General features: G+C 45.6%; 10 protein-coding genes across 10 annotated transcripts; 5 read left to right on the top strand and 5 right to left on the bottom strand.

Annotated features, from left to right (window-relative positions):
- Nucleotides 1-123: 123 nt before the first annotated feature.
- On the top strand, nt 124-1836 carry FSST1_009893 (uncharacterized protein; the record flags this gene model as incomplete). The annotated part of the gene is made up of 2 exons (XM_083226908.1): nt 124-921; nt 1297-1836. 2 exons carry the CDS (start codon nt 124-126, stop codon nt 1834-1836), a joined length of 1338 nt encoding a protein of 445 aa, XP_083085854.1.
- Nucleotides 1837-2200: 364 nt separating this feature from the next.
- On the bottom strand, nt 2201-3677 carry FSST1_009892 (kinase-like domain-containing protein; the record flags this gene model as incomplete). The annotated part of the gene is made up of 6 exons (XM_083226907.1): nt 2201-2394; nt 2447-2615; nt 2676-2830; nt 2882-2989; nt 3040-3389; nt 3442-3677. 6 exons carry the CDS (start codon nt 3675-3677, stop codon nt 2201-2203), a joined length of 1212 nt encoding a protein of 403 aa, XP_083085853.1.
- A 774-nt stretch (nt 3678-4451) lies between these two features.
- FSST1_009891 (uncharacterized protein) lies at nt 4452-8820 on the top strand (the record flags this gene model as incomplete). The annotated part of the gene is made up of 7 exons (XM_083226906.1): nt 4452-4730; nt 4789-5053; nt 5119-5436; nt 5494-5518; nt 5568-6137; nt 6184-8213; nt 8264-8820. 7 exons carry the CDS (start codon nt 4452-4454, stop codon nt 8818-8820), a joined length of 4044 nt encoding a protein of 1347 aa, XP_083085852.1.
- Nucleotides 8821-9974: 1154 nt separating this feature from the next.
- FSST1_009890 (uncharacterized protein) lies at nt 9975-10675 on the bottom strand (the record flags this gene model as incomplete). The annotated part of the gene is made up of 2 exons (XM_083226904.1): nt 9975-10079; nt 10226-10675. The coding sequence occupies 2 exons, from the start codon at nt 10673-10675 to the stop codon at nt 9975-9977; spliced, it is 555 nt and encodes a 184-aa protein (XP_083085851.1).
- Nucleotides 10676-11213: 538 nt separating this feature from the next.
- FSST1_009889 (esterase/lipase family protein) lies at nt 11214-12168 on the top strand (the record flags this gene model as incomplete). Its single annotated transcript, XM_083226903.1, has 4 exons — nt 11214-11368; nt 11418-11670; nt 11719-11772; nt 11827-12168. 4 exons carry the CDS (start codon nt 11214-11216, stop codon nt 12166-12168), a joined length of 804 nt encoding a protein of 267 aa, XP_083085850.1.
- A 1898-nt stretch (nt 12169-14066) lies between these two features.
- On the top strand, nt 14067-15648 carry FSST1_009888 (DUF1593 domain-containing protein; the record flags this gene model as incomplete). The annotated part of the gene is made up of 2 exons (XM_083226902.1): nt 14067-15515; nt 15565-15648. 2 exons carry the CDS (start codon nt 14067-14069, stop codon nt 15646-15648), a joined length of 1533 nt encoding a protein of 510 aa, XP_083085849.1.
- Nucleotides 15649-15764: 116 nt separating this feature from the next.
- On the bottom strand, nt 15765-16997 carry FSST1_009887 (FAD-dependent oxidoreductase; the record flags this gene model as incomplete). Its single annotated transcript, XM_083226901.1, has 1 exon — nt 15765-16997. One exon carries the CDS (start codon nt 16995-16997, stop codon nt 15765-15767), a length of 1233 nt encoding a protein of 410 aa, XP_083085848.1.
- Nucleotides 16998-17742: 745 nt separating this feature from the next.
- FSST1_009886 (uncharacterized protein) lies at nt 17743-18426 on the top strand (the record flags this gene model as incomplete). The annotated part of the gene is made up of 1 exon (XM_083226900.1): nt 17743-18426. One exon carries the CDS (start codon nt 17743-17745, stop codon nt 18424-18426), a length of 684 nt encoding a protein of 227 aa, XP_083085847.1.
- A 280-nt stretch (nt 18427-18706) lies between these two features.
- FSST1_009885 (uncharacterized protein) lies at nt 18707-19143 on the bottom strand (the record flags this gene model as incomplete). Its single annotated transcript, XM_083226899.1, has 4 exons — nt 18707-18753; nt 18807-18843; nt 18896-18963; nt 19011-19143. 4 exons carry the CDS (start codon nt 19141-19143, stop codon nt 18707-18709), a joined length of 285 nt encoding a protein of 94 aa, XP_083085846.1.
- Nucleotides 19144-20211: 1068 nt separating this feature from the next.
- Nucleotides 20212-20991, bottom strand: FSST1_009884 (uncharacterized protein; the record flags this gene model as incomplete). The annotated part of the gene is made up of 1 exon (XM_083226898.1): nt 20212-20991. The coding sequence occupies one exon, from the start codon at nt 20989-20991 to the stop codon at nt 20212-20214; it is 780 nt and encodes a 259-aa protein (XP_083085845.1).
- Between the last annotated feature and the right edge of the window lie 350 nt (nt 20992-21341).

The raw sequence follows: 21341 nt of genomic DNA, 5'->3' as shown, positions 1-21341 counted from the left end.
CGCCAGGTGCATCGGCGTTTGCCCGCTTTGATCGACCGCGTTAAGATCGATAACCCGAGATGAGAGTCATATTCCCCAAGAGATACATATAAAAAACCTCGACGTTTGTTAGAAACGACCACAATGGACCCTAGCACAGCCCTAGCTGTGGTATCACTTTCTTTCGACCTCTTCGTCAACTGTGTTAAAGGGTTTGCATTGATAACCGACGCCCGAAACATCGAAAAGGATGCTGCCATTGAACGAACGAAGCTGGTGCTTCAAGAGTGTCGACTCATCGAGTGGGCTAGGGCATTGGGCCTCGGGTCCCCCAAAGACGATGCGTCACCAAAGCCTAACCAGCACGCTGCCGCTGTCGTTCTATCTCAGCTAGAGCAGCTTCTCTCCTCAACGGAAGCTTTGAAAAAGCGCTACAAGTTGGAACTCGTGTCTATGCAGGATGAAAAGAATGAGTTGGTCCCTGCTGAAACGACAGTCACCTCAGGAAACCCAACTTCCTCAATCCTCCCGAATATTGTATCATCAGAGACTCGCCAGGCAATTCTCGATCGTTCGTCCAAAGTTAGCACGGCGAATCGGTTCCCAAAGCGTCTGTGGTGGGCCGCCGTGGACAAGAAAAAGTATGCAGAGCTGGTGAGAGATGTGGCTAGCCTGGTTGATGGGCTTTGGTCACTCTTGGATGTTTCTCACCGGCTCCAAACTTCTCGTGCCGTCAACCAGACGCTTCAACTTGCGATCCAAACGAGCAAAGACATTGCGGGTCTCCAGGATCTCCAGAAATCACTCCACGACTCGGCCACAAATGCTGATATGAGCAACAGCCTTGCTGCTTCGGCAGGTCTGAAGGCACGACTCATTTCTCTCGCATCTTGTGACGAGGATGCGCGGCATTTAAATTTCATCAATGGGAACAACAGTATAGTACCAACACGGATTCCGTTGGTTCCGAACCATTCTCAGCTGACTGGGATTGACATGTTGTCGTCTACCATCGGATCGGCCTTATACCAGGAAGGCACAGTGCTGATAGAAGAGAAGCGTGCATAGTCGAACATGAAGATGAAGCTCAAACCACGTGTCGAAGCGCTTGTATTTCTACTCTCTCAACCTCCCACACCATCATTCCAGACATTTCCAAGCTTGGGATACACTGAAGAGCAACGGGGCTTCAGGTTGGTGTTTAATTTACCTTCCAGCAATGCAAAGCCCCGTTCTATTCTCAGTGCAATATCAAGATCCAACGGGCCATTACCAGATGTTGGCACACGTCTTCGATTAGCTGTATAGATTTGCCAGGCACTCCTCAGCTTCCACACTGCCGGCTGGCTCCATAAAGGCGTCCGGTCTGAGAACATTCTGCTCGTCTCTCCACAATCCACTCAGTCAACTGGCCATCTCGGTCGACCATATCTCTGCGGCTTTTCCTTTGCACGACAAGGTTCGCCAACTGAAATCAGCGAACAACCGTCTACCAATCCCTTACGGGACATCTATCGGCATGCCAAAGCTCTAGGAGATCCTTCTGAGAGCTTCGAGCGCTACATGGACGTATACTCTCTCGGCTGTGTTCTGATCGAGATCGCAGAATGGACGCCACTTCGAAAGATAGTAAAGAAGCGCATCGACACTAGTGGTAGCATTGACGTGAAATTGAGTGATATTGCAGTATTATCACAGTGGATGCATGGACGATATATTACTGAGGGAAATGCGGCATTTCGACTTGGGACTGCGTTCATGAAGATGCTTGCTCTGTGCATTCCAGCCGGATATGAAAAGCCAGATTTGGCCGACTTTTATTCTGCGCTTGAAGGCATGGCCGCTAGCAACATTTAATTATATTATGTCAATCAAACAAAGTACTATGAGCTTTCAAAGATTTCAATCGTTGGCCGAAGTTACCTTCCCATACGTCAAAGGCTATCTCTGTCGGGAACAAGCAAATACTGATCCTTGTTTCGAGTTTCGTTTCCAATCGTCGAGAGACAAAGGGTCCCTGAGTTGTGTAGACAAAAGGCTATCTCCATTCAATGTTGTAAACGACTTCTTATATCTCATATGCAGCTATGCTTATATTGATCCTTATTTTAGAATTACCTCAGTTTACCACCAGTTGCCCTGGCCAGGCATAGCATACTGTAAACGAACAGATTGCCAGAAAAAAGTGCAACATTAACCTTTTGAACCTGTCCCCTCATTCCTAATCTTGCGAGAAGTCTTCATGCAGCCACGGGTCTTGAAGGAGTTCTCTTGCAGTACTTCTTTCCTCTGGACTCCATCTCACTATTCTCCTGATGAATTCGATGAATCTAACCTTCTCTTCTCCAGTCATGCATTTGATAGTGTTCTCAAGGTTGAAATCACAAGGGATACGGTCAGCATTCTTGAGTTCACCTAGACGCATTGATTAGCGTTGTAGAACTGTCTTGGAAACTATTAAACATACCGTCGGGCTTGTAGAACATAGAAGTTCTTTGACCTCTAGATAGAAGATCCCCGGGCGGAGGTCCAATCAAAGCTGTGATCTGGGCAAGGTGCGATTGGTCGTCATATTCATCATCCTCGCTAGAGACTGTGGGATCGAAGAGACCCTTTCCCTCGAGCAAGTCCCATAACTACCAAATTGGGTGGTTAGCCTCGCGTATGTCGGAAATTCTTGAAAGGGTTGGTACTACCATGACTCCGAGGCTCCATATATCAGCAGAATATGTATAACCCGCGTTGAGTATCACTTCTGGGGCCCGATACATCTCTCCTTGAATGGCACCCATATGTATTTGACCGGGACTTGTCCGAACAGATAGATCAAAGTCTGCAATTTGAATGATGCCTGTTGGCACAGAAAGCGGTCCATAGTTATTTCGAGACAGATAAATGGTACGTCCATCAAGATGCTTTTGTGGAAGTGGGTTTTCGAACTCATCCTGAACGTCTCGTTCAAGAATCGAAGCATCTTCAATCTTCACCATAATATTGTCGGGCTTGAGATCTGGTCAAAATTAGAAAAGGAACAAGGAAACGGCACAACATTAAACTTGCCTGTATGAATGACGCAGCATTCTGAATGAAGGTAGTCGAGTGCATGCAGGATCATTTGCACCAAGATCTTTAAGATATCTGGAGGTACAACACCACCTATATACCTCCCGCGGTAGAGCCACAGAGGTTCGCGTAAAGCCTCCAAAACGAGACAGTCGTGGATACTAGATGTACCTTGTAGTGTAAACGAGTCGGAGAGCTTTCTGATAAAATGCCAACCTTTGTGTTGAGGGTCCACTTGAGCAATGTGCGTCATGATGTCGAGTTCATTCTCAAGAGGGGTTTGCCGTGAAGGCTGTTTGGTCGCATTGACTTTAATAGCAACATACTTCTCATGTGACCAGCGCCATCTACATCATGTTAGATTATGTCGTTCCTGAATTTTACCAAGATGCAGCTAACCGGGTAAGATCTCTAGCCAACCATACAGTTGAGTTGGCACCGTAGCCTAACTTTGTAGCGACTTGATATCTGCCATCTAGAATTTGGCCAAGATGAATGGGGAAGAACCGATTAGCATGGTAGTTTGGTGTCTTTTCTTCCTCGACGGGGATTGAAGGATGAAGCTGTGGCGCAACAGCTGATGATATTGGCCATGGCCGTCGATACAAAGCCATCAGCGGCCGATTCCTGATCATTCTGCCTGTAAAGAGATGAATTAGTATGCAATAGTGAGTGGTTGACCGGGATTCTCGTTCCGCGAAATGTTGCTGGAGAGCGCGAGGATTTTGGTTGCTTGAGTTTGCGTCGCAACGACCCCGGTATGGGCGAAGACTTAGGTATGGCCTGAGGCTACAACTACATAGCCGCTATAGCATGTACAGCCTAACACCTTGCCGTGCGGCTACAAGACTTTTAAGTACGCTCATTGCAGTGTTTATGACATACGTCTTCCCTACATTCCAGTTAAACTCCTTCAGTGTAATTCATCTATGCTGCCTGTCTTATATCTCAGATTATAGCTCCTTGCGCTATTTAAATTATCTTCTCTAATCTTCAATCGTCACGCAGGATTCGTTGTATATGTGTTAACTTTTGATAGGCCCATTACAGTTTCAAGATTGCCGACACTCTCATCAATGTGTACAGCTGTGGCCAATCTGTCAGCTTGCCTATGTCAAGTCCTGCAGATCAATGCAAGCCATCTCGTATATGGGTTACACCAGAGCTTGATCGGTAAGCAAAATGGGAATCTCCAATGTCGCGTCAAGCAGGCTGTGCAAAAGGTACTTCAGCTGGAATTCTTCGCGTGGGACAGGCGCTGGAACAAGTTCAAGGTTAAAAGTTATCGCCGTGTGCTCTTCATCTGCCACGATTAAAATATAGCATGTGCCGAAACGCAAACGACTATCTGGATTGAACATTGTTTCGAAACTCCATCAAGCTCTCTACAAATGAACCAGAATCGCATCATGAACAAGGGCACCGCATCCTTCACAATTGACGGAGACCTTCGCGCAATCTGGGATCAGGCTGAGGAGACGTTTCTAAACTCGGATGTTGCAAAGTCTCATAAGAAGGTGCCAAAGGCTGAAACTCAAGATCCCACAAAGTGGCTCAAGACCTTTCAAAACAACCGAAACGATAAAGATGGACGGTTTTTACGAGCCTGCAGAAAGGTTGGAAAGCACTTGGAGATCATTCAAGCTTTCGTGTCAGCTCTTGGATTTTCCACACAGGTTGCCTCAGCTGTAAGTCAACTATAAATAACGTTCCGCCGAACTGGGCTTCTTTCTTACTCGGCACAAGGCTATGCCAATTCTTTCACCGGCCTCTTTGGTAGTCAATGCATTTGCATGGCTATTTGGGTCGTTCGCTGCTGTCAAAGCAGACTTTGACAAGATCGAGACCTTTTTTGAGCGCATTTCAAAGCGTCTGGAGTCGCTCATTCCCCTCGAGAAGTATTTGACAGGGGGTAAAGTCTCCTCGGTTCTTCACAAGCGAATTGTTGAGCTTTTTGTGAGCTGTTTGGGCATCTGCAGCGTCGGAGAGACACAAGTCAAGGATCAACTAAGTAAGTTATACACATTGTGTCTAGACATCCATCATGCTTTCGGCCGTACTTACTGTGCCCTCCAGAGACGTGGGTAAAAAAGCTCAAAGGTGAAGCTGAGGTAGATCCGGCTCTGGATAAGTTCACAGAGGCCGACAAGGCATTGAGAGATTGTATTGATGTCAGCACACTCGAGGCGACATTGGGCAATCATGAAGCAAATGATCGCTCCAGCCGTGACGAAATGCTGGGGTGGCTCTCGTCCATTGACTCTTCCGGTATGCATCAGAGAATCAGAGAACAAACACCCAATCTTGTCATTGGCGGCAGATGGCTGTTGACATCCGATCTTTTCACGCAATGGAAAGAACACGATGTGAATGGAATCTGGTATACTGGAAAGCGTAAGTGTTCTTATGAGTAACATTGTGAATCAAGTTGAATTTTGTTAACGAACATAGCCGGCGCTGGGAAAAGCGTTATCGCGTAAGACAATTCTAGTCTACCTCCTCTTTCTTTGTCTAACGCTTACTAGGTCAACCGTCATCGAACACTTGAGATCGTGGATAAATGAAGACTCGGATCGAAAAAGTACCACTGTAGTCACACACCTATATCTTTCATATACCTCCAGCCCAGAAATGAAAGACCTACTCGGAAGCTTTCTTCGGCAATGTCAAGCGGAATTTGATTTTCATCCGACCGTTGTTGCAACTTTCCAGAGATATCGACTAAAGGGATTGATCAACGACAAAGTACAGCCTCCAAATTTAGAGGACATTAAAAAGATGTTGAACGCAATCAACCAAGACAAGAGGATGTTTATCATCATTGACGCCCTTGACGAGTTCGATATAAACAGCCGGTCGAACCTATTGAAGAATCTCAAGGAGATCAAGTCTGTGGTGAAGATTATGGTTACGTCTCGCGTCCTGAACCATCTAAAGTTTCTCCAGGAGGGATTTAAAACCGACAACATCGAAGCACATGATGAAGACATGGACAAATACATAGAGTCTGTCATCGAATCTCGCCCTTCCCTGATCCCATTCGCCAACTATCACCAAAGGATCAAGGAGGTAGTAAAGCGCCAATCTGGAAAGATGTATGTTGAAGAAAAGTGCTTGATATAGCTACTGACTATGAATCAGGTTTATCCTCGTTCGGTTACACATGGATGCTGTTTCTAATGTTCAACACAAGGCCCAACTTGAGCACGTCCTAGAGAAGTTGCCGAGCAATACTCAAGACGCGTACAAAGACACTATGCTTCGAATCAAGAGACAAGCAGGGGACAGCCCAGGTCGTGCCATTTCAACTTTAGGATGGGTAGCTTTCTCGGACCGGTTACTCTCGATCCATGAGCTTCAACATGCCCTCGCAATAACGGCAAGCCAAGATAGTTCCCCGTTTGACTACCTAAGCCAGGAAAAGGAGATAATCTCCGAGTGCTGTGGGCTTTTGATTGTGGACCTTGATAACCTGGTTCGCTATGTTCACAGATCCGCCGGAGAATTCTTTGATGCAGTCAAACACAACGAATTTCCTGAATTTGATACCCAAATAACCCTCACCTGCATCAAATATTTATCAATACCAGCATTGGTTAATCGGCTATCAGCGATGTCCCCAGACTTTCGTCCCAAAATAAGACTTCCACCTGGAGAAAACTTTCCACTGAAACATTATGCCGGTCAGTTTCTTCACAAACACCATCGTCGCATCACGAATACCAAGGACAATAAAGAAGTGGCCAAAGCACTTCACAGTTTTGTGCTAGATGACGACAAGAGACTATGCTACACTGCAATTCTCTTCCGAGGCGATGCATACGAAACAAAGTCATTGTTTGTCAAGGGTGAACCTTTTTTAGATCACCCACTCGAAATAGACCCATACTCTATTTGGTCTACCGAGCCTTTCCAGCCACTTCACATTGCTGTCTATCTGGGCAATTCCCGTGTCGTTGAGCAGTTGGTTAACGAGGACGAAGACATAAATGCACTCGATCCATGTGGACAATCATCTCTGGTTATTGCTCTCAACAATGGTCTTGACTTTATTGCTGAAATCCTTCTGCGCCATGGTGCTAAAGTCGACCTCACCACTGAGAGAGGGCATGGCATCTTACTTCACTGTATAGAGAAGGACTATAAGTCCGTCATCGAGCAAATAATCGGCGATGCCACAGATCCTATTCCAAACCAGGAGTTCTTGAAGATTATCGGGTTGCTTTGTCTATTCTTTTTCGCACAGATCCGTGGCTTACTAGCCGTTCTTTTCACGCTTCATACAGGAGCTTGGCTACCGAAAGTCAAGGCTTCCGATAATTCAACCCGAAGCGCGACAACATCTGAAAAAGAATACGATCTGGATTTGGAAGGTCAGATGGAACTTCTTCGCTATACTTATTGGGGACATATTGATGCCTTGAAAGCAGTGCTAGAAGCTTCAACTACTCATTTGAAAGCGATATCAAATGAGGCGACATTTGTTTACACTGATACAGGAGAAAATTATTCTTATAACGATAAGCCTAGGTACTATGACAGTTCCGAGTTTGGCTTTGAGTCGGGCTCTGATTCTGGACCGTACTCTTACTCTGACTTTCACTCGCATTCTGCCACATATCTTAGCTTTGAATCAGATGAATCCATACCTGTTGCAGACGAACTGAGCGACGCCGAATCGCCATTCCCTTCGTCTCCGAGCTATGAGGATTCGGGGCCAGAGAACTTTGACGTACGATCAGAGTCGAACCAGGCCGCCCCTGTTTCACGTCGTCCATCCTTTGATATCAGCAGCGAGTCAGGGAGACGTGAGCAAGAAGAATCATCCAGTCAAGATGGAGGGGACTACTTAACGGATGAGGAGCAGGAAGGGGAGCTAACTGAATCTCCACCTCTCAGTGAGACCGACGAGATCAAGATAAACTTCCTGAGAACCGCCTGCTTTCTAGCCGCTGAATGTGGGAGTCACGAAGCCATTCTTACTTTCTTGGATTACAAGGTTTCACCAAACCTGACAAACCTACAAGGACAGTCACTCCTTCATCGGGCGACTTGGAGAGGAGACTATAAGCTTGTCGACATCTTAATCAAGAATGGCGCTAATGTCAACCAGAGGGACCAGAATGGAAGAACACCTTTGCTAGCAAATGCTGATCTGAAGAGAAAACGAGGTAATATGCATCATAGTTTCTGATAAGGATCACTATGCTAATGAGACCAGTGCTCAAGCTGCTCAGGGACAATGAAGCAGATATTGACCTAAGACAACGTGAGGGATGTCATGATCTTTACGAGGCAGCGGTATTTGGAGATATTCCTGCCGTTGATTTCTTTCTTGAGAACGGTGTCGATCCATCCATCGCCAACAACTTCGGATGGACACCTCTACACGGAGCTGCAGCCAACGGCCACTATGAAATCGTCAAACGTCTTATCGATAAGAATGTGAACATCTCACCACTTTCTGATACTTACGAAACACCACTCAGTCTGGCGCAAAGCGGAGAAAGGCATTACGATCCCATACTCACAGGTTCACGTCAATACGCTGAAGCCATCATACAGACCAAGGAGCTGAACACAGAGCAAAAGTTAACACGTAAAGACGATATACTCAATTTGCTACTTGCCCACGGAGCACTTACTCGTGAAGGATTGGTTGAGGAGAAAGGAGAGGATGAAGTTGATCGGATGGTGTCTGATTTGCCTAGTTGGCAACGTAACAGTTGGTGGGATGAACCAGGAAGAATTGTTCCACACTACTGGCACAGAGAATGAATTGGGAAGATCCTAATTTTTTGTTTTTGAATTATACCTTGATCATTTTCTTTATCGCATCTTCAAGCATCACTTGAGGTTTTATGAAATTAAAGCAGCAATTAATGTCCTGAAAATTACGAGGTTCCCCCTACATCTTTAACTTATTCAATATCGTTCAAGGTGAAGTTGACTATTTATAACCAGGACTGTACTTAGAACCTTGGTATCTATGATATATATCAGCATAATGGGAACTAGGTCGTTATTAGGTAGGCAATGAACCACATAAATTTCTACTTTAGCTGAAGATGGGCATAAAACAATAAAGCAGTTCAACAAAGAAGACCAACTACCCTATAGTCAGTGGCGCTTGACCGTTCCATATCTTACTTTACTTTCCTCGCTTTATTCTTCACTCTTTGATACGCCGGTTGCAGGGTTTACTAAACGCGTTTTCTTACCGTTCCAATGTAACTCATTTAGTACATTGTTGAAATTTGATCTGCGCGGACAGATTAACCTTTGTTAAAAACCTGGAGGAAATTGAGAAGGCCTGGACGAAAGCTTAAGGATCATAAAAAAAAAAAAAAAAAAAAATCGTAACTTATTTAGTGCAATTCATTTGCGCTGCCCTTTTTTTTTTAGCCAATTGGCTTACTTATCCTCTTTATGCTAAAATAGCGCCTCGCGCTTTTTCAGTCAAGTCTTCTGCAATTGGGTAAGTCTGCTAATCCTTTATCCGAGGTTTATCTGCGCAGACAGATTAACGTTTGTTGAAAACCTGCCGAGAGAAAATTGAGACGGCCTGCGCACAAGCTAGATAGATCGTAAGAAAAATAGGTTTAAAATAAGTATATTATAATACATATCCCAATGTAATATTTTCATGCTATTGGCTCCGAAAGATAAAGTGTTTAACGGCGAAGATAAACTCCTTCAATACCATAAGGATGAGAGCAATAAGCAACGCAGAAGCAGTGCATGCGACAAAAAAGATCGTGAAAACAGAGAATCCCATTGAGACTTTTGCGAATATCAGCCAGGAGTCATCGGGTTGAAGCACATCTTGAGCTGCTAGAACAACTTGCATCGCGCTTGTCAAGAGAGAGATAAGTGCGAAGATAAATAGCAGCGGTCCGTAGTACTGGGCAAAATGGGCACCATACTGCCATTCAACCCGTTGGTAGTTCGACTTGTATAAAAATATCTTGCACCAGAAATTGAGGCGTGTGAGTCTCAGCTCGCCAAACTGGTAGCGAGGAGAAGCCGAAGAATCTCTTATATCACAATGATCCATAAAGTTGACGAATTGAGCATATGTGATGGACTTTGGTATAAGCTGTAGGTCATCCCCCGTGGCTAGTCGAAAGTCTGATTTATGTCGGATAAGGTATGAATATGATCGTAGAAATCCACTAATCGCTTCGAGAAGGCTTTGCCGAACTGATTTCTCTAGGGGAGAATATGAAGAAACCAGGTAGTACTCCCAGAACGCGTGAGAGAAGATATACTCAGGTAAAGGTTTGAGAAAGACGCGATCATGGGCCCAGACAAGGTGTAAGCCCGGATTCTCAGTTATGACCAGTCTTCTGCCTCGGGTAATTTGCTCAGTAAGAGGCGAGATATTACTGCTACTTTGCGTGGACATCAACCAGAGGTGTGGAGCCATCTTATCCAAGTCTTCAGTGAGAAACTCGTCTTTGAGGCGCTCTCCAATATTCTGGTCTGTGAACTCAATGCGTGGGTCTCCAGGGAGATGCTGGTTGTACGTTCCATCCTCGTCAGTGTTGGAGACTATCCGATAACTGTTTATGTACAGTTCATTGCAAAGTTGGTTTTCTTTCTGGAAAGGAATGGCCATAGTCACTGACATTTCGAGAGGAAATGAGAAGGTGGGCTATATTTGACACCAGCAATTAAAAGTTCATATCCTCTATAAGAAGAGGTATCAAATCAAAAAGAGGCGAGACCATCATCTCACATGACAAGTCGCGAGATTAACCGGCTGGGAAAAAGGAAATCTCTGTTGAGTCATACATGTTTCACATTATGTATCAGTATGAGCGAGCGTATTGGTTGCTAAGATCACACCGCCTGCAGCCACATCTCTTGGCTCTGGAGGGCAGGGTTGAAAACGGGACAAAACAAGTATCATGGCTGATTTGATTTGTCGCTGTGGGCGGCGCTGGCTCAGCTCAACGATCCTGGTTTCATTTGGATCACATAGCTGCTGGTCGAATCGAAGTCCTTCCCACGTACCTTTTCGATTCGCGCATTGGAACTTCCCATCACCCCGCTTCGGCTCTACTCTCCCATCTCGTCGCTCTCGTTGCATGTACTATCGTGCAAATCATCTTCATACGTCCCTTACCATATTAGAATATCCTACCTTCTTACACGATTTCAACAAAATGTATCTTCGTATTGATGGTGCATTGCTTTTGACAATTCTAGTAATTGTTGCGTCATTGATCTTTCTTAGGTTTCGCCAGCCTCCCACGCGTACAAAGAAAGCCCAAACTGGATTACTCAGCGTGGTATTCGATGCTCCAGATGCAGAATTCGAGTGGGTGAATAATACCTTCCGGCCCGGATGAATTGCTGAGAATTTCCAGGATCATTCTGGTGCATGGCCTCGCCGCTGATCCAGACTGGACTTGGATACAACTGTTTCCCATCGACGCCCAAGATTCCACTGAAAAAGATAAAATAACACTGCATGATTTACTCAAAAAGAAATTTTCAAGATCCAGAATCCTGAGCTTTTCTGATAACTCTACTCATCTTGGGAATGACTCCGTCGTGAAGACTACAGAGGAAATTGGAAGGTCTCTTCTGAAGGAAGTAGAAGCAAAAAGGCGCCGACCGGTATGAAGCACGACATGTTTACAAAACTGATATTAACAGTACCGATAGCCTTTGCCGCTAATCTTCATCGGTCACAGTATGGGTGGTATCGTGACAAAGCAGGTTACGTATATATACTTCCCCGAAACCATCATGTTTCTAATACTACCTACTTAGGCTTTATGCACTCTAGGATCTGAAAAGACGCTTGAAGATACAAGCGGTATCGTTTTCCTCGGCACTCCGCATCAAGGGTCGTCTCTTTCCTGGCTTGGTAGCATCGTTTCCTTTCTTACTCAACCATGGGGATCTGATACAACACTGGTAATGTCGCTGACTGTTCGCAACCCTGAATTGAGCAATCTCAGAAGGGAATTTGAAGATAGACTCACAAGACAGCCTCGAAGGCCACACATCGTTTCGTTCTATGAGACAAAGGCAACATTCGTTGGATGTCTTTCTGCAGGCGTGGTAATATATCTGCTATTTGTCCTATGTCACTTACTAATGCCAAAGTGAAATTAGATAGTTCCAAGAGACTCGGCTAGTGTACACGCTGACTTAGAGGTGTATATTGACACGGATCACTCTGGGCTAAACAAGTGTTTCGGTGCGAATCCTAAACTCCTCGACAAGCTGGTCGATTGCATTGAGAAGTCGAGAGTCCCGTCATGTCTCGAACAAGTTGACAGAGTGCTGCGGACGTATGCCAATAAGGTTCTATGTTCCCAATCAAAGCTTGATAGTGGAACTTTGGTGGCGATATTAAACGTGACCAAGGCCGATGGAGGATTCGATTCCGAGGTTCTGACTAGTCTGAAAAAGCATTCCCCCATTGATCGAAAGTTTCTGAAGGATGTGGTCAACTTTATAAGGCGCGAGAATCCGTCGATAAAACAAACTACTATAGATATACTTGGGGCCGACACATCCTTGCCCGAAGACATACTTCTGAAAGTCACTACTATGATCGGGGATGCGCACTCAGATGTCAGGCACGCAGCATATATGGCTCTCAAGCACCAACTAGTTCTACCCGACACAATTTTGAAGTGTAAAGAGTTGTATCACCTCTGGTTAGCAGAGTCTACCAGGGAAGATATTTATTGCTTTGTTGAGGGTCGACATACATACCTGAACATGCCGTACAATCTGGGAAGGATCCAGCTTCAGGGCAACCCAGATGATCTTCAAAAGGAACTATACCAGCTGCAGAAGAAACTCGGGTTTCCATCTTTGATCAGGAATATGGGGCTAGGAGGGGACGAAGTCTAGGATTTTCATTGATAAATGTGGTTGACAGCAAGCCAGAAAGGATAAATGTAAATACTTCACGTTTCCGCGATTTTCTTAATGAGACAAATGATTTAACACAACTACGCTGCTATGCAAGGTACATAAACTCACTGTCGGTGAGTGCTTCGGTCTCGGCCTTCGCTTTTGCAAAATCGCCGACATGGCCAGGGTTTCATGTGTCGATCACCGCTCTCCACATTCCAAAACTGAAACATGGACACTACCTACGACGTCTTTATTATCGTCTTAGTTCGTACTTCACAGTGTTTCTACTGAACTGTAAGTCTAAGATCTCGGCGTCTACACGCAAATATGTCTCCGAGTATTCTTTTGCAAAACGGCTCAGTCATGATCCACGATGAGAGCGGCCGCATACAAGTTCCCAACTGAGATATTCTAATTTTAGATGGGATGATCAAGTAAGTAGGAAAAATATCTCTCCTGCCAAGGCTACTGAGGTTTTAGACTGTGCCAACAATATTATCAGTCCCGGATTTGTCGACACTCACCATCATTTATAGCAAACACAGCTCAAGGGATATGGCTTGGATAACTACTAGCTAGACTACTTCTCCGGTGGTGAGTAGACATCACATCGGCCATTCATGATAGTACATAACCGAAAGCCTGTGCAGATCTCCTGCAATCCTTCAACTATACCCACGACGACATTTACTGGGGTCAAGTGGCAGGCTGGAGTCATATTTCGGAAGAGGTCGGGAAAGCTAGTCTCGATTGCAAGAAATGGGGAAACAATAGGACTTGATTTCATTATGTCGGAAATTTATCGGAGTCAAGAGGCAATTAGGAAAAGGCGGGAAACTTGCAACTTGGAGCTGTCAAGAGACTTGGTTCTCAATATTGCAACTCCGAGGTTGTATTTAGGCGAACTAGACTAGCTTCATCCCCACAATCTCCTCATTCCCCGCGATGCTACAACACTATGGCTACTATGTACAAGATCGTCGCTCTGTTTATGGGGTTACCGATGTTTCTCCATGAAGATACCCAAGTGAAGCAGGATTTCTAAATAGACTATAGGCGGAGAACCCCACTCCTTCTACTACATGACGAGCACTTTGCCGATCCGCGCGATATAAAAGACGGCATCTTCCACGGCAATGGCGATGGACGTTTCATTTGCGCTCAATTCTACCACACCCGCAATGTTTTCTCAGGCTCTTGGGGCGTTCGCCCTGTTCAATTCTCTACCTCTGATCCAAGCACAACCCATCTCGGAGGAGCAATGCGCAACTGCTCGCTGGGAGCACAAGTCTAGGCTCTTTGTCCTCACAGACATCAGCAATGAGCCTGATGATCAGATGAGTCTGGTTCGTCTCCTAACATACGCCAATGAGATAGACATCCAGGGCATCGCAGTGACTACCTCAACATGGATGCCTAACAAGATAGACTATGAGTCCGTCGTTGGTGTGCTGGATGGTTACAAAAAGGTTGTTGATAACCTCAACGCCAATGTACCTTCTGATGCACCTTATCCTTCGCATAAATTCATGCTTGAGCGAATCCACAAAGGCCACCCAGTCTATGGACGAAAGTCGCTCAACATGACTCTCAGCGATGGTGCTAAAGCGCTCATCAAGGCAGCTGATGAGGCCAGTACCCATGATCCTCTTACCGTTTCAGTCTGGGGCGGAAGTGCAATCCTGGCTGAATCTCTCCAGCACGTTTCTCGCACGAGGAGTGAATCTGCGGTTGACTCTTTCGTTGAGAAATTGCGCGTCTATGCAATCTCAGATCAAGACGATACAGGAATCTGGATCCGTCTCCGCTATCCGCAACTCATGTATGTTGTTTCCCTCCACGGCTTTAGCGAATATACCGATGCCTCATGGAACGGTATCTCAGGCGAGGAGTACCGCAACTTTGACCAAGGCGGTCCAGACTCAACTATTGTGTCAAATGACTGGCTCGAGAAACATATTCGACTGGGACCATTGGGTTCACACTACCTAAACTGGAGTTTCATCATGGAGGGTGACACACCCGCGTTTCTTCCCCTTGTGCAAAATGGCCTGGGCGATGTGAACAGACCGGACTTTGGAAGCTGGGGTGGTCGGTATACCCTCCTCGACCATTCAGGTCAGTCGAAAGTGTATGCCGATACATCCGACTACGTTGTTGGCAAAAACGGGAAGAGCTTTACTAGCAAGTTTGCCACGATTTGGCGATGGCGTGAGGATTATCAGTTTGACTTCGCAGCTCGTATGAAATGGAGTGTTAACTCTAACTACTCTGAGAACAACCATCAACCTGTCACCATCGTTAACGGGTCTTATGGTCCTGCACCCCTCAAGCTCGAGTACAAGCCTGGTCAGAGCATTGTTCTCGATGCAACTAAGAGTTGGGATCCGGATGGTGATGAGCTCAAGTACGACTGGTTTCACTACCGAGAGCCTGGCGAGGCATATGGACGAGGACTTGAGGGATTCGACCCTTCGTTGAAGATGAAGCCTATCTTGACGACTCAGAGCCCCAATGTCAATATCACCAATCTCAACTCTGATGGCAGTATTGTCAAGCTGGAGACTGCCAAGAAACTGAATGATGTAAGTGAAAGCTGTTCGACAAATGTTGCATATACTGACGAAGTTTCAGACCCTTCATATCATTCTCGCTCTTCGCGATGCTACCGAGCAGCCTCTTGCTACATACCGTAGAGTCATTTTGGAGGCAAAGTAGATTTAGTTAGAGGCGATTTCGGACTTTTGAATACAACGAATCAATTTTGTTCACTGATCTGATTTGTGAAAATAATTATATTATCGGGAAACACCAAACCTCAGATTCATCACAATCTAATCTCCACCTTCGTCACTTCCAACAAACTGCTTGACAGCTTCATCCAAGTCAACCGAGTAAAGCCAATCCACATCAAAAGGCTTTGTCTCAACCTGTACACCATCCACCTTCGGCATCCTCCTCTTGTTAATCTCATTGTTCAACTCGATGATCTTGTCAACGCGCCCCTGTCTCCCCTTCTGCCAGCGATCCAATGTGTCACTCAAACTCTTACCCTTTAGTTGACCCAGAACACCAGCGAAAGTATAAACATCCTCAAAAGCTTGGTTGACGCCTTGTCCAGCAGTGGGAGGAAGGGCATGGGCTGCGTCTCCGAGAATAGCAACGCGACCGTGCTTATCGCTTGAAGCCCACTTGTCAAGCTTGGGGAGAAGATAAAATGGCCAGAGATTGACTCTTTCGGGTGAAATGTAAGAAGTGGCGTTGGAGACAATTGGAGGGTAGTCTTCGTTTCCTTCACGAAGAAAGTCAACACACCACGTCTTGTCAGAGTTCATAGCTTTCCAGGCGTCACGGCCTGGATCTTCGCCAACGAACACTTTTTGCTTGCCAATGAGAACTTCTGAACCATCAGCTAACTGAGGTGCGATGACAAAAGCGCCGCGCTTGTCGTGCATAAAAGTAGCAGGGAGTTTGTAGTCGCCTTCTTCAAGCTTGAGTTGACTTGTTGGAACGGCGGCTGTGACACCAATCATGTTTGTGAACTTGGGTGTGAGGTCCGGATACATATACGATCTCACGCGGGAATGAATACCATCAGCGCCAACGAGAAGATTAGCTGTCTCTTCTGAACCATCAGTGAAGCGCCAAGTAACACTCTTCTCAGTCTCGCTGACGATTTGGTCAAACTTTCTTCCATATTCGACCTTGATTCCCGCTTCGCGAACAAGATCAAGGAGGATATTGATAAGTTCAAAACGGTAGACACGGATGCCAGTGTAGCCGTACTTTTCCTCGTTGCCAAACTCAAAGACGTCGACGAGCTTGTCGTCTTGAGATAGAAAGTAAAGCTCGTTGAACTTGTAGCTGCGGGGAAGGATGCGCTGGAAGACACCGAGTTTGTCTAGTGCGCGGAGGGAATTGGGGGAGAGCATGATGGCTCCTCCAATGTCAAATGGGGCACTTTGTTGTTCGTAAGCAACGCTCTCAATGCCTTGTTGGTGTAGCGCCAGAGCGAGGGCAAGACCTGAGAGGCCTGCTCCGATGATGGCAACTTTTGGGGAGGGCATTGCGATTGAGAAGTTAGATGGATTAAACGATGATGAAGTTTCGATCAATAAAGTATATTTAATTAGACGAGGTGCAATGAATTGCTGATGAGAGAGATGTAGATGTAGGGTAGTCACTTGTGTTGTGGAGTTGTGGATGTGTGTTGTGACATCCTCAGTGCTCCAAGGCGTTTATATATTCACCCACGACAAAAGCTAAATCCTGCCAACTCGCTCTTCAATAATGCGAATACTTCGGTCATTTGCTCAGCCATCGGTCTTTTTGCAAAAATCCCTCCATCTTACATGATCAATTGCGAGGTTTGCAACTAAGGATGCCGCTCGAATCCGACCTAACCAATCATCTTCTCATGTTATCGGCCGTGTCACTCCACCCGGCCGGTATAGTAGCGTCTCGGCCGATAGAGTATGGCACTGCCTCTCATGCGATTGGCTAAGGCATCGTAAGTATACACGCTTTACCAAAGTCATGCTAGTGCTGATTCCTAAGCCTCAGTGTGATTACTCATTGACCATATCATCTGTCCGGCCGATATGTCGGGTCCAGTCATATCGGCCGATACTTTGGGACAGAACGAAGAGGAGGTTTGCTATAAAGACAGTCACCACAAGTCCAGATGTTTTCCTTACTATCAATCCATTCTCACACATACACACTCCAATCAAGACTTCCAAAGTTCCAACAGTTAATTCTTTACAACAATACTCAGATACTTCACCCATAAACAACAATTTTACAATCACAATGCATTTCCTCATCATTGGCGCAACAGGCCGAAATGGCTCTTTGGCTGTCCAAGAAGCCCTCGCTCGAGGTCACACAGTCACAGCTCTCGTCCGCAACACAACAACCGCCAAACTTCCCTCTCACACAAATCTCACTCTTGTTCAAGGTGCTCCAACTTCAGAGTCAGACATTACCAAGGCCCTCACAACTCCTCAACCACCTCAAGTTGTCATCACTGCACTTGCACAAGTCCGCGTTACGGAGTCGCCTTTCGCTGCACTGCGTCCTGATACTACACCTGATTTTATGGCTGTCAGCATGACTGCTCTTATTGCTGCCATCAACAACTCGGTGTCGTCCACCAAGCCCAAGATTGTCGTTAATTCGGCACAGGGCGCTGGCTCTTCATGGCGTTCTATGAACCTTCCCGGAAAGATGCTGTTTAGCCATGGTAGTATGGGAATGGGGCTCAGTGATCACAACGAAGTCGATCGCCTTGTCAGGGAAAGTGGATTAGTGTTTGTCCTTTCACGACCGGTCATGCTTGCAGAGGGTGAGGCTCGACCAGTCAGGGTCTGGCCTGATGATGGAAAGGGTTGTGCTTGGATGCCCAAGATTACAAGGGAGAGTGTAGGAAACTGGCTCGTCGATGCAGCTGAGAGCAGCGAGTGGGATGGACGAGCACCTGTTCTTAGCAATTAGAACTGATGCGTAACCGCATCACGACGACTGTATGGGACATATAGAGTCTACGATGGAAGCTCATATAAGTATGTTTTGAAGAAACGAATCCTAACTTTTCTCTCATGACACGGTGCTAAGATAAATATAAGTGCAAGCACTGCAGGACAATAACCTGACTGTAAGATAAAAAATCCTACATAGCTATAGTTTAAAAAGAATTCTATGGCCCTCGGAATTTCCAGTTTCATGTATTAAATATCATTCGTAGTAATCCTAAATCCACTTGTTTTCCACTCTCCTACCAACAGTCGATTCTGTTGTAAGGAGGGCCCTGCCATTGACAATCTAGATACATTTATTAGTAAACATGATAAGACAGTAGTAGAACTTTTACTCACGTCCATTAGCAATACCTCCTTGGGCATTGGTCCAGTACTATAATAGCGGTCAGAAAACAAGATATAATGAGCATACGTGTATTACTCACAGCACATTCTGTACCCTGCTCGCGGGCATCTTCGGTGTTTCTCCATGTGCAAGACTCATGGGCAGTCCCTAGAATTGTTAGTTCTTGTTACGGATAAGTTTAATTCCACACATACAGCCAGTTCGGTATAGGTAGTGATATTCGTTGTTGGCAACCCAAGTTCCGTCGCCAGACTGGGCCCAGGCGCTAGTACCAACAGCGAGGGACAAGGCAGTGGCCAGAACCGAGAGAGTAGAACTGAATTGCATTTTGTATAGGGAGTTCGCAATGAGCTTTGTAAAGGTTGAGATTGTAGGCAATGAAGGTGAATGTGTTTGACATATGAAAAGAGAAGGTTGCTTATTTATATTTCTTACAGAACTTCGGTGGCAAGGAGAATAAAACTCACAACAGTTAGACTCGTTTTTAAGCGTGAGTTACTGACATGCTTAAACGGGTGTGTTCCGACATTCCTCTTTCAAGGATTATTCGAGTTTACTATTCGTGATTGCTAGACGTACTTTTGCAAATCGGAAGGATTCGAAATAGCCCGACAGAGAGCCACATTTCACGTAAATAGCGCGTATTCATTCTACAACGCTACCCTTTTCCATATAGCAAAACTACATCCGAGATTAATTTGAGCTAACACTAAGCCCATTAAGCATATATACATGGCAGAGAAACAAAAGAGCCGAGGTGGAAACCGTCTGGCTAAACTAGATATATCGATTTTCCCGTCGGGTAGGATCCAGTATCCCTGCAATCTGCATGCACCACAATAGATTTTTCGATGTCACGGTGTTTCTGATTGGCCCGGAACATATGTACCTTGCATCATTCACCGCCCGGTTCCTCCTAAGGATTCAATCGACTAGTCCAAGCCTCGGAAGGATTCTAAACCCTACGACCGTTTACCAGCTTACTATTCTGAACTAGAGAATCAGAGTCTAGATTCTCGAAAGGTGACATTCATCGCCACCGTCATTAGAATTATACCTTGCAATCATTTCGTCTAGTAACTCTACCTAGTGTAACGTCTCATGGAAAAATCCCTCTCGTTGCTTTCACTATAAACACCTGTCCTTAGCAACTAGAAATTACATGTGGGATATAATAAATTTAGGATAAAGGTTACACAGATAAAAACTGAAATTTTCGCTACCTACAGATCTTCCTTCTATTGAGCCCGCTCAAAGGACGGAAATCACATAAAACAAAAACAGAAAAGCCTGCCCAGTACTAAAAGTATATGAAAACTCCAAAATCTCAATCATGGCCCCCTTTTGCTCAGTTCGTCCTTCTCAGCCTCCCTCAAAATTGCTCCAGGATCCATGTTACACAGGTCTTGTCGTGCTTGCATCGTCGACGTCTGCTTCTCGCCTGTCTCGATTCTTTCGAATATGGATCTGACTGAGCTCCTGCACATGGTTATCAAGATAGTGAATCCTGATTCGTTCTGGATCAGCCAACTGGTTTCGGGTATCCCAGAACAATGGGGATATAGAACTCTTCCATGCCCAAACATGAACATAGAACCCAGCATTTGCCGCTGACCGCACAGCAGGAATCATGTCTGCGTCGCTTGATATAACTACAAAGACACACTGACCTGGAAAACTTTGAGCGTAGTTGGTCTGTAAGAACCTCCGGCTGTAGTTGTCTCTCAGAAAAGAATGAGTGTCGCTGACTCGGGCTTGCATGTCGGCGGTGAGTTGAGTGTCAGCTTCTTTCTCTTTGCCATTACCATTGCGTGGGCATTCAAAAACACTACGAATCTCACCTTTTTTGCAAAAGAGTTCGATCTGTGTATTGTTTTTGAGATCTGCACCGTAGATGTTGAGAAGTACCGACCCAAGGTTTGCAGTACCAATCAAGTCGAGATTCTGCATGATCATGTGACGAAGTGCTTTGATATCATAGTGCCACGGTCGCAAATGCCCCATGTCGTGATACTGGCAGAACGTATCGCCTCCAATAGTGAGGTTGGAGTGGTCGATGTAGACGTGTATGGGGTCCCCAGGGGACAAGTTTGGATGTCCAGCCGACATTGTGACGGTTGCTGGGGCAAAGAGTTCTCTTTCTGCTCGAGCTGTTGATCTGAGGTAATACTTCATGGCGTTTGTTTGTAGGTGGTGTTTCTGAATTGGATGAGATCAGATGGGAGAGGGGGAATATGCTGGATTTATATACTCATAAATTGACAAGGGAGTCTTCCCGCCAGGATTAGGATATCATTGGTATTGGAAGGCCTCCACCTTTTGTTAGACGAAACTTTAGATGTTTTGATCCTTTGCTGGTTTCAGATGTCTAACAATGCAGATTTCACGACAACGCCCCAAGACGTCTTTGTGTATCAATCGTCTAACCCAGCGTCAAAGGCTAGAACAATGGCTTTTTCCTTCTTGTGCTTAGATGGCCAAGACTACAATGGAGATTGTAAAGTGGCTTATCAATACATTTAAGA

This window comes from Fusarium sambucinum, chromosome II, assembly GCF_050947815.1.
Source record: "Fusarium sambucinum isolate potato_lamoka chromosome II, whole genome shotgun sequence".
NCBI lineage: Eukaryota > Fungi > Ascomycota > Sordariomycetes > Hypocreales > Nectriaceae > Fusarium > Fusarium sambucinum.
Note: the sequence above shows the minus strand (reverse complement) of the source record. Positions and strands in the feature narration are given on the sequence as shown.